The 12,721-nt window shown below is 37.4% G+C and overlaps 1 protein-coding gene across 4 annotated transcripts in view; it reads right to left on the bottom strand.

Annotated features, from left to right (window-relative positions):
- Window positions 1–12,721, bottom strand: part of CARMIL1 (capping protein regulator and myosin 1 linker 1) — a 395,350-nt gene that overhangs the window by 116,800 nt on the left and 265,829 nt on the right. For all 4 annotated transcript variants that reach the window (XM_001366559.5, XM_007487849.3, XM_007487850.3 and 1 more), the window contains exons 14-16: window positions 9,855–9,932; window positions 9,647–9,723; window positions 3,085–3,189 (exon numbers count right to left, since the gene is read on the bottom strand). In XM_001366559.5, coding sequence (XP_001366596.1) covers window positions 3,085–3,189; window positions 9,647–9,723; window positions 9,855–9,932 — 260 coding nt within the window. The remainder of the gene's footprint in view (window positions 1–3,084; window positions 3,190–9,646; window positions 9,724–9,854; window positions 9,933–12,721) is intronic.

Below are 12,721 nucleotides of genomic sequence, written 5' to 3'. Positions count from 1 at the left end.
GAATTTATTTAAAAATACTATCAATAATTCAGACTTTTCACTAATTCAAACTTGACTTCCCTCAATAACAACAATGAGGAAACCATTGATTTATTCCAAAACTCACATTTCAGTATACATATACTTGTTTCCCTTTCCTCTTACCTTTTTGGTATCTCAAAATAGGCCTATATCTATACTTCCAAGACCATTTGACTAACCTCAGTTAAGGAAAAAAAAATATGAAAATCCTTTTAAAAGCTTATATGATGCTAAAAAAACATTAATTTTTTTACTTAGTTATTTTCGTTTCAAGGAGAACCCTAATAACCTCTTCTCTTAATTGTATCTGAGCATCCCCTGAAAGATTACTCTTTTTTTTTTTAAAGATACATCTGTAAGTCATTTCTCTATAAATTGGTTCATCTCAATTCATACCTTGCCTTCTTTTCCCCTGATTCTTGGTCTCATGCCTGTTAGTACATCCATTTGCTAATCCCATTCATTCTTTGTTCAGAGAACAGGATTAGAGGAAGAAAAAAAAATCTATAGAAAATGTACCTTGAAATGTAATCAACCAGTCCTTATTCCTGAGGATTATTGGGAAGGATTGACATTGGTGTTTACATCTTGCTTCTTTCCTTACATGTTACTTTGTTAATTTTTTGGCCTCAAAACTTCCTAAGGAGATTTACATTTTTATTCTAACATTATATTTTTATAATGTTACCTCACTTGAAGGGAAAAATTTCTCCCTTCTTCATACTCTCTTTTAATGCTTTCCCTGGTGAAGTAAATGCTATAATAGGAATAATGATGTACATTAAGACCTTTAACTGAAGGAAGTTCACAATTAAGAGAAAACTAGTCAAGGGGCTAGCAAAAATAATCAAAAAGAAACTCTCATTGAATGATGAACTAAATTACATAGGACAGCTTTTTGAAACAAGTTGTTTTATTTATCTCAACTCATTTGTGAATGAATTTCAATTGATTTAAGAATTACTTTCTTTCTTCAAAGACTCCTGCAAACAGAACACTAAGAAAGCAAATGATAGTTGATAGTTTAATCTCCTTGCTTCTGAATGGTTAATTCCATACATAATTATTTTTCAAAGCATTGCCAAGTAAATTTATTAAAAATACGAGCCAATTTTTTTTAAAAAGAGAGAAATAATTAGTATGTTGAATCCTTAGTGGCAAAATACCTAAAACAATAGCCCTGGGGATATTTTTGAAGCATGCCATTCAGTCTTTGCTGGAGAGCTCTAAGGAAAACATCAAGGCATAGCGACTGAATAGCCTTTGAAGTATACTTGAAATACTTTGGCTTAGATGAAAAACATGGCCTCAAAATGAAAAAACAAATAATTCTCTGCTTAAAAAAAAAAAACAACAAACCATTCACCCTTAGTGCTATTAAATGAAAAGTGGGCTAAAAAAAATACTATGGAAAGGTTCTAAGGAAAACTATTATTTCACAATCCCAAACTGTTATGGTAATAATTTCTAATCACCCAAATTGCTCCCCCTCCCTGAACCCAGTGAATTCTTTTATATGCACCTATTATCAAACTTCTCAAAAAACCAATGCCCAAATGATTTCTTATTCCACCAAAGCAGAATTAATTTTTCCTTATGTCTTTTCAGAAGCATTAATACAATAAAAAGTTTCTTCCATATTTTTCATATACCATGTACAAATGTTTAAAAGTTTACTTTTTAAAAGAGACCATAATTAACATTTCCTACACAACTGAATGCAATTTAAAACAAGCATCAAAGAAGTTCTTTACAAGGTATAGGAATATGACAACATCTGCATTACGAGGTAATTGTGTTTTAACAGATTTTTAAAATTATATTTAGGGAAATAAGACAATTTCTGCTATATCTATATGAGTATAAAATGCCTAATTGTGTATAAGGTACTAACCTTTCTAAACTATAAACATTTCTCTTGAGTTAAAAATCCTTATGATAAATGTATTATAAATTACAAATATTTATAAAATTATTTCAAATTAAATTTTATTTTATTTACCCAAAGATGCAAGTTCTCACCCTCTCAGCTTCTTTACTTGTTATAAAATAAAGCAAAACCTTTTTTTATAAATATATAGTCAAGTAGAAAGCTTGCTTTGACTATATTAAAAAATTAAAATACAATTGTTTTAAAGGTTGCCAAATATAATTTTGCAATATATTACTGCTTTGATAAGTAACTAATTTACAATTTGAGTGTAATATAGGGAAATTTATCAAATTCTCCACTATTTTGGAAAGATCTAAAAATTTAGACAATTAGATAAATACCTTCTTAAGCATATTCATAATTAGGTAAATTATATAAATGCCTAAATTATACCTCTATCAGTTAATTATTTGGAAAGACAACCTCTTGTTCCAAAGGTAGTTTAGTTTAGTCCTATTGCCCTCATCATAACACCAATCTTCCAATTATTTGTGGCAATGAAGGATATAGGGTATGACTGAAAGCTACTCACACAATCCTCAACATTTATTTTACTAAATATTTCTAACTTTCAATCATTTCACTAGATCTTATAAACAATAGTAAACTTGATTCATTTGCATTTGGTTTGCCCCTTTGATGCTTACATACCAAAGAAACATCCAACAGCCAGCCAGCTAGAAATAAGGTGATGAGAAACAAAGGGGCCTGATAATTCAGAAATTGGACAACTTGGTCCTAAATAAATGTTACTGTTCTAGATTCTGTTTATCATTAAGTTGACAGAATGCTTGGAACCAAGGCTAAAAACAGCACACAATTCACACCCAAGATTATGTTTCTTGAAAAGTAGTTAATCCAAAGAAAATGGTTCTTTTGAGAAAAAATGTCATAAAAGAAACAGACAGCTAAAGGCATCAGATGAGAGGGAGATCTCTTTATCCCAACCCGCTAATAACAGTATTATGAATCTCCCCATCCTGGTGGTCAAAAAGAACCTGACAGTGACTTAGAAGCACCAGCATTTTGATCTGCTTTCTGAGCTTTTGGATTATATCTCCTACTCTTTAATAAAACCATCCAGAAAATTGAACTTCAAAAGCTCAGAAGAAAAAGAACAAGGCACTTACTTTAAAGGCTCAGGAGAGAGTTTAGTGCCTGAAAGGTTGATTTGCATCAAGGCAAGAGAACTGCTGAAAAATTGTTTGAAAGACGGGGGTACATCTTTTCCTTTCCTGTAAATCAAAAAACATAACAGGTTAGTTCTGACATTTTCACAACAATATATAATTCCAAACTGACAGTGGTGACAGATACATGATTACCCAATGGTTACACATAGAACTTATGTGAATTAATGGATGGATGAGCCAAATGTTCAGAAGAACTTGAAAGGTAACCTGCTACCCACCCAGCAACACTACCTAGTCAATTGATGAAACAGGGGAATAAAAGTGAAGAAACAGACCCACTGCATCATAAAAAGACACTTGTCAAGTCTTTACTATATTCAAAAACAATTTCTGTACAATTCCATTCTTCTCTTTTCTAAAATAAAGTAGCACATGCTCACCTTTTCCATAAGTCAAGTCAGAGAGCCTGAGATTTAAAAGTGAATTTGTATATTTTGGTATTAAAAATATGCCCTTTTGGAGTGTGTAAAAATGGAGATTTTGAACCCTAGACTTCAATCCCCAGATGTCCTTAGTATCTCCCAGAATTCCTTATAATCTCACCTGAGTCTCCACATAGGTGAGATCACAATTGGTATTTAACTGGCAGTAATGCCTACCACACTCTCTTCTCTTCCATTGTAAAGATGTAGCAAGTAAGCTAAGCGCAGGGATTGTGAATGGGCTAATCAGCCATGGGCATGTGGTTTTTGTTTTGTATCCTTGATTTCTAATAATCCTTAATAAACCTCATAAAATATAATTTTTTATTACTAGATACTAATTTAATTCTTATAAGTGGAACACTGAACTTTTTGAAATGGTGATTAATTTTGCTGAAGTGCCATCTTCCCTACAAACTTTTTAAAAAATCTTTGTTATAAAAGGTTGTAATTCTAGAAGAATAAATTGGGAAACATTGATGATTTAAAAGCAAAAGATGAATAGAAATTAACTCCCACCTGCAACAATAGAAAAACAAAGAAACATGGAATTTGGGAAAAAGAAGCAACCTTGAATTTTTGGAAAGTCTAGAACCATGGTGGCAAACCTATAGCATATGTTCCATAGTGGGCACTCAGTGCCCTCCCTGGGCACACCCACCATTGCCCTAACACAGTTTGCCAGAGGGACAAGGGGCCAGGCTGCTCTCCTCCCCATCTCCACAGATGCCTAAGGACATCACCTAGCCTTCTAAAATGTTTGCATCTCTGGCCTAGAACAATTCTTACATGACTGGGATTTATGAGAGATCGTTATCTCAGAAGAATCAGCACTACCAAAGGGCAATGGAAAGATTCATTTTTTGAGTGGAATCAGGCTGGTACATATACCAAATTACAATTCCCAATGTCCCAAGGAAGTATTCAGTAGCACATACAATTGGAGGAAAAGCTGTGGGCCAGTTATGTAGTTAGGGAATGGAATAACAGATAAATAGCCTGGGAGATATATGGGTATCCATGAATTATTAAAGAACTCATGGGAAAGCTTTAAGCTTTTTGGGTAAACCTTTATGGAAGATTTGTGGAAAGAAACAGACAAGAATTCCACAGGTTAGATAGCATGAATAAGCTATAATCTGCATTAGTGGAGAGAAATCAATGATATCTCAGATATATCAAAGAATGAAAGTATGTATGAATCAGTGAAGGGAGATCTCATTTGAAGAGAGGATTCACTGACAATTTGATGATGTTGACAATCCCTAACAGCCCTTGGCAGTATTGGCAAAAATAATGGGATGTATGTATAAATAGCCTTTGAATGATTTTTCTCTGAATTAAATCACTGAACAACATGGAATATAGGAATAGCAAGAGACCAGTCAGGCCACATCTTCTATTATTAACTATTATTTCTCCAGACACAATGATTCCATTTGGTTAAACACATGCCCAATGTCCCACAAAAATGGCACATTAGGGAAATATCCCAAGTCTACAAGTATACACACTGGTTTTGAGAAGAGAAAGGAATGGAATCAAGTCAATGAAAACCACACCACTGGGGCTAAAAAGTAATCCAGGATTTAAGAGGAACAGATTAGAGTAAGGCAGTTGCACTATGGATCTTGAATATTTTCTCCATTCTGTTCAGTGGGCATTAGTAGTAGTGGTAGTCTCTCGGTGATGAGAATGATGCTTGTCTTTGTGCAGTTTCATCTATTGATGTACCCTCATGTGGCTTTGGAGTCCAAAGGCTGAGGCGCACAGTTTGTGGCACATGGGGCCTGGGACTCCAGTTGTTACGGGAGGTGCGGTTGTGGCCTGGTGTCGGCATTCACGCGCAGCGGCAAGACGTCGACGTCGCTCATCTTCAAAGGTGGCGGCGGCATGGTTAATGTGGGTTCGCCAGTTGCTTCTGTCAGAGGCAGCGAGTTCTAGTTGCTTTGGTGTAATGCCAGCCCACTTCAAGTTGGACTTTAGCTGATCCTTGAATCTTTTCTTTGGTTGACCTTGTTTCCTAAGTCCAGCTGACAGTTCACCATAGAATACCTGTCTTGGTATTCTCTGTGGGTCCATGCGGATGACGTGTCCAGACCATCGTAGCTGGGTGTTGAGGACCAGGACTTCGATGCTGGTGGAGTTGGCTCTGTCGAGGACTTCCTGGTTGGTGATTCGGTCCTGCCATCGGATCCTCATGATTGACCGGAGGGAGCTTTGGTGGAATTGCTCCAGCTGCTTCATGTGCTTCCGGTACAGTGTCCATGTCTCGCAACCATAGAGGAGTGAGCTGAGGACCACTGCGTTGTACACTTTGAGCTTCGTCGCAGTGCTTACACCGCTGTGATGGAGGACGTTGCAGCTCAGCCACCCGAGTGCCTGGCTGGCCTTTTGGATCCTGGCATTGATCTCATGGTCTAGGGACCCGTCGTTGGCGATGGTGCTGCCCAGGTACTTGAAAGTGTTGACGTTAGAAAGCTGCATGCCGTCGATTGTAATGCACGGCTGGTTAGTTGGCCTCCCTGGTGCAGGTTGGAACAGCACACCTCTGTTTAGCTGAGGCTGATAGTCAGGCCAAACAGTTTTGTTGCGGTGGAGAACCTGTCCACAATGGTTTGGAGATGATTTTCTTGGTGGGCCATGAGAGCACAGTCATCTGCGAAGAGATCTTCCAAGATGAGTCTCTCTGTTGTCTTTGTTTTTGCAGTCAGGTGGCGAAGGTCGAATAGTGAACCATCTAGTCGGTATTTGATGTAGACGCCCAGGTCTAGATCCATCACAGCAAGTCGTAATACTTGGGTGAAAAATAGGTTGAATAGTAGTGGAGCGAGGACACAGCCTTGTTTCTCGCCATTGGAGATGTTGAAGCGATCAGAAGTCTCTCCACCAGATAGGACTTCCCCTGTCATGTCGACATGAAAGAGCTGGATCAGTTTGACGGATTTTGCTGGGCAACCAAGTTTGCTGAGCATCACCCACAATGTGTCCCTGTTCACTGTGTCGAATGCCTTCATCAGGTCTTTGAAGACAATGTAGAGACTCAGGTTCTGCTCGGGGTAGTATCTCTGGTATGGAGGGCTTGTCATGCCCTCCTAAGGCAGCTCTCCAGCCTCTGACCCCCACCTGACACCCAGCTCTCACTTGTGGTTCCTAGTAGCTGCTAGCATACAGCAGCAGCCACACCCTGGGCAACGACTTCGACAGGCCAGCCAAACCTTGTGAGGGTAGCCATCGGGTCATCGACCCCTGGTGAACTAGGGCTTTGCTCACCCAGCATGTGAAGACTGCTTCGGCCGAACAGATGGAACAAACCAATAAGAAGGTTCAACGGCTGAGAGGGTGATGCAGCAATGCACTGTGGAGTGCTTAGGGCATGTTGGAGCACAAAAGACAACACGGCCATCCAATGCAGCTGAGGAAGTCTCCAGACCTAACTATTTTTCGTGCCAATGGACCCAGGTGTCTAACGCCAAGAGAGTGGGACTGTCTCTGTGCATCGGCTTTTCCACTTAAATCTCTTTCACGCACAAGTATCTTTGTGCACACTCATCTATCCTAAACCCGTCCACCCTCTTCAAGACCTGCGGTGATGGGGGAGTGGCGACGCAACAGGTAGAGGTGACCACTGGCAGTTGTAGTCATGATCCTGCACGTAGGCGGCCCACGGACCAGTGGTCGCTCGGCCCTGTGGGCAGCAGGGACGTTCGGCAGCATCCTGGGCGACTGAGCAGCCCTCTCTAGGACAGCACTGCTCACCCTAATCAAGGGAGGGGACTAGAAAAGGTGTCCCAAACATTGCCTGCCCTACAAACACCTGGTCAGCACACCGCGGCTGGCGGGTCATCCCCTTAAGCGGTCGAAATCAAAGAAAAAATACAAAGAAACTCCTACTAGGAGCATGGAACATCAGGACATTACTTGATAGAGAGAATACCCCAAGACCTGAGAGAAGAACAGCTCTAATCGGTAAAGAACTGGCGCGATATAACATCGACATCTCAGCCTTAAGTGAAACATGCTTACCAGAAGAGGGATCACTCAGCGAACCCACCACTGGATACACCTTCTTCTGGAAAGGTAGAGCCTCAAATGAAGGCAGAATCCACGGTGTTGGCCTGGCCATCAAGACCAGTTTACTCAAACAGCTGCCAGACTTGCCTGTGGGCATCAGCAAGAGGCTCATGAAGATCCGTTTGCCTCTCAGCAAAGACCGGTATGCTACAATCATCAGCGCATATGCCCCAACACTGACCAGCACAGAGGAGACCATCGAGCAGTTCTACTCTGACCTGAGTGCCATCCTGCACTCAGTGCCCACAAATGACAAGCTGATACTACTGGGAGACTTCAACGCCTGCGTTGGCCAGGACCATGAAAGATGGAAAGGAGAGCTCGGCAAACACGGCGTGGGCAAAATGAACAACAACGGCCTACTGCTACTCAGCAAATGCTCAGAGTTCAAACTCACCATCAGTGGGCATTATTCTAGTATCAAAAACAACACATTGGTATACTTGTCAGCATTTGACAACAATTAAGTTAATATCAAAGGGCAATTTTGTGTTACTTAAGGGAAAAGGGACTTTTGCTACTTTGTACTTGAATAGAAGAAAAAGTATCTCTATGATTGCATAAATGGGATTATAGATTTCCCATATCTCTGCTCCCAAGAACAGCAATATTCATTCAATGCTCCATGTGATTAGCGACTGCTTTTTTGGGGTGACCTAACGGATTTTGTGTTGTGCTGTGAAATAATTTCTCCTGTTTATTTTCTTGTAAAATAATCTTCAATCAACACAAATTCTATCCCTATCAGAGTAAAGAGATCATCATCATCTGATTTCACCAATGCCACTCAATGATACTCAAGAAGACAACATTCTTTTAATAAAGAGACTTTAATGATGCTCTACATTTAAGTATTTTCCTCAAATCAGGTGAACTTAAATTTTTTCTTCTATGTTCCATTTTATATATGTACTCACCTAATCAAAAATCACAGCCCTATCCATTTTGTCATCTTACAAGCTTATTAAATGACATAAGTTTACAAGCTGAGTCAAACAGCAAAAATTGGGGAAGTCCTTTCTGGTGCTGCACCCTACTAACACTGTGATGATAATACCAGTTCAACATTTAGGGGAACGTTAGGTACTTCCACCTTCAATCCTTCTGTAATCCTTTATCTCCTCTCTCTGTAAACCTCTTACCCTAACTTGTAGCAAGGGGCTGAGGGAGGGGCTGCTTAAGTAGAATTTGTGCCACCATTTTGATAATTTAAATAAGTTTTTCATTTAATGTAGAATATTACATATATAATATACTTAAATTATATATAACATAAAATATAATAGATTATACATAATCTATATAAGTACTATAGATATGCTGTATAATAAAATATTATACAAATTATACTAATATATTATCTTTATTATACATTAATCACAAATTTATTTAAATTATCAGTTTGCATAAAGTTAACATATATATAAGGCAATGCTTCATTTGTATATTATCCTTAAGGCTGAGGTTTTAACATGAGTGGATTTTCCAGAGATTAGAAACTTTATTCTTTTTAAGCACCAGAACTTGATTTTTACTTGTAACCATTTTAGAAGGATATCTAATATTACACATACTCCCCCTACTTTCTTAAATGAAGAATACTGAACTTAATATGATTCATTTACTACTATAGGGTGATTGTACATACAAACACTACAGTATTTATTTTAAGGTGGTGAAATATAATGATGGTTTCAGGGATGGTGGAGATATCACCAAATATCCTCTCTAAGACTACTGTCCCAGAGCATAAGATATAGAATTGTTGCTTAGAAGCAAAACTCATCAGGACTTCTCTAAATGATGAAGTCACAGACCAAGACCAAAACAAAACTGAAGAAAAAACAACTTTTAAGATAACATTTTTAGATAATTATGTGATGATTATTGCATTTTAGGATTTGTCTCAAAGCCATTACTTAAAATTTCTGAGACAAAGAGAAAGACTTTACTGTTTTCTTCATCATATAATTAGTTGAATTTAATTACTCAAAATACAATACCGATGAGAAAAGACAGTCCTGGAGAGGCTGAGAACAGCTAAATGCTGAAGGCATCCACGAAGAAGTGCTGCACAGACCTGAAAAGTAAAAATCTTAGCTTGATTATCAAATCCCCTTTGTTATCAAAGTCAACTTTACTCAGCAGAAATTCCACCATATCAATTTAATGGATGCGTGGACACCTCAAAGCAACATAAAGAAACATTACCATATCCAGGGCACACTCTGTGTTGGATAAATCCAGGTGAGCAATGGCATTTGGCTGAGCCAAAAAGTTGTACAGGTACTTGAAAAAAAAAAGGAACAATAACAATTAAAAATTAACTAATAAAACGACAAAACACTCTAATAACAAAGCCAAATGCTTCTTGCATTAACAAATTAAGAAAAATTAGTAAATATAAAAAATTAGAAAGTAGAAAATGTCTAAATTTCTTCCTCATTTTTCTACCTCCAACAATTTTATCAAAATTTTTGCTATGGTTTCATAATTATAAGAATAAAAGTCCAGAAAATATTTAAAATAAAACTAAGCTTGAAATATATTAAGAGAAACTTCAAAATGAAACATGGATTCCCCAAGCCCTTGTCAGTTACACATCGCTAGATTTGTTTGATTAGCTTAGCTTATGCTAAACTATTTTGAAAGGTGCTAATTAATTTTAACTCCTGAGATTGAAATGCCACCTGAATTACAGTCACTCTCTTAAAATGCTAATCAATTTTGAAAGTTCAAATAAAGTCATGTACTCTGTTAGGAACACCACTAATTTGAATCTGAACCATATGATGCTCTCTTCCTAGTTTCTACTTCAATACACATGGTCCTCTTGTCCTGAGGTGTTTTAGAAATCTAATAAGACAGGTCTGACAGAACAGTTAGGGAATTAGAAAACAATCTTGCCTGCAGCTGGCAAACTCCATTTTCATAGATTACACATAGCCTTCACTTCTGACAAAGGTCAAAAGCACATGAACTGTAACCTTATTAACACAAGTTTGTGAAAAATTAAAAATTGAAAATTTCTGATAGGATTTTAATCTATATTGTGAGAAGACACACTAAGAGCTAAAATGTTCTAACAGGGAACACTCTTTTTCCAAAGTGAAATTAAACAGACTTCTGTTTAGTTGTATTTGGCCAAGAAACATTGTGGGGAAAAATAAAAGTTCAAGCTCATTCTTCTACCTAGTTGGGTCTCATAGTCTTTGGCCAACATTCACTAATTTTAGAAATCTCTGTTGGAGGGAAGAGTTGGTGAGTTATTCTTCCAGTGAAAAAATTACTTAGCCAAAAGGATAACATGAGATAAGGAAACTCAGAAAGTAAATTTGGAATTGAGCCAGGAATATTTCTGATTTAGAGTCCATGGCTAGAATAATGCCTTGTATTCAGTAACCACTTTCAGGTTAGTGGAACTGACTGAGAAAGGTAGCGTAGTATATTAGACAGAGAATTGGCCTTAGAGGATGGGAGACAGCGTACTGACTATATAACCTATGGAAAGTTATTTAACCTCTCAATGTGTCAGGCAACTCTCTTGAACTAGAAATTATACAAAATTATATAAAGGTACAGAATAGCCTTGGTACAGCTTCTTATAACGCTGAAATCATAGACACTATTACTATGCACTAAAAAAAAAAACAACTCCCCGATGCATTACAATACTCACTAGACCTTTTTAACCCTTTTCCAAAAACACAACCCTAGATGAGTATCATGGTTCTGATTTAATTGTAGTTTTGTGATCCCTTTTGGAACTTACTTGGCAAAGATAATGGAGCAGTTTGCCATTTCCTTCTCCAGCTCATTTTATAGATGAAGAAACAAAGCAAACAGGGGTAAGTGACTTGGCCAGGGTTGCACAGTTACTGTCTAAGGCTGGATGTGAACTTAGAAAGAGGAGTCTTCCTGGTTCCAGACACGGTGCTCTAACCACTACACTCTTAGATGTATAATAATATATCTATGGTTTCTTTTTTTTTTTTAACCCTTACCTTCCATCTTGGAGTCAATACTGTGTATTGGTTCCAAGGTAGAAGAGTGGTAAGGGCCAGGCAATGGGGGTTAAGTGACTTGCCCAGGGTCACACAACTGGGAAGTGTTTGAGGCCAGATTTGAACCTAGGACCTCCCGTCTCTAGCTCTGGCTCTCAATCCACTGAGCTACCCAGCTTCCCCCTATCTATGGTTTCTTAACAGGATCTCATTTCATTTTTTAAAACTCTTATCTTCTGTCTTAGAATCTACACTAGGTATTAGTTTCAAGGCAAAATAGCAATAAGGGCTAGGCAACTGGGGTTAAGTGACTTGACCAAGGACACAAAACCTCTGAAGTCTGGTTCTATCTAATGAGTCACCTACTTACCTCTTATTTAATTTTAAATCTTTATATGAACTTCCTTCTCAGTGTTTCCTTTAATTAACATCTTACTAACTCTCTAAATTTGCATTTTACATCTATCCATTCAAGGAGATAACAATAGGAATGGATCATCTATTAAAGTGATGACCAAGGATGTACAAAACATAATTTGATGCAGTAAAAAACAAACAAAAAAATCTTTTCATCATGATAGGCATAAAGTTGGGGGTAAGGATAATAGGAAGAACAAAGGTGAAACAAAACAGAAGAGCAATGTGCTCTTGGAATGACAATTAAATTCCTTCCACAAAAGAACGACTTGTGTTTATCTACCATCAGGGAAAGAACTGATAAACAAAAATAAGTAAGATGTAGTTTTATATTTGTCAAATGATGCCTTCTTTAATGGGGAGGAAAGGAAGGAAGGAATTGATGGAGTATCTTAATATTTTAAATGTTACAAATAAATTAATTAATTTAAAAAGGTTCCAAAGAACCTCACTTATTGATTATAATTTGATCAGCTTACCCATCTCAGTAGGATGGCAGCCATTTGGAAACAAAGTCAGTTTTGTACCTCCAGCTTGAGAACTTAGAAACTAAGTTGTTTAATTAATATTTATTGAATTTCAATGAACTCTAAATTAAGGATAAAATTTAGGGTTCATTGTGTAGTCATCAATTTCTATACATTTTAAAGACTTGGC

Source organism: Monodelphis domestica, chromosome 3, assembly GCF_027887165.1.
Source record: "Monodelphis domestica isolate mMonDom1 chromosome 3, mMonDom1.pri, whole genome shotgun sequence".
Lineage (NCBI taxonomy): Eukaryota > Metazoa > Chordata > Mammalia > Didelphimorphia > Didelphidae > Monodelphis > Monodelphis domestica.
Note: the sequence above shows the minus strand (reverse complement) of the source record. Positions and strands in the feature narration are given on the sequence as shown.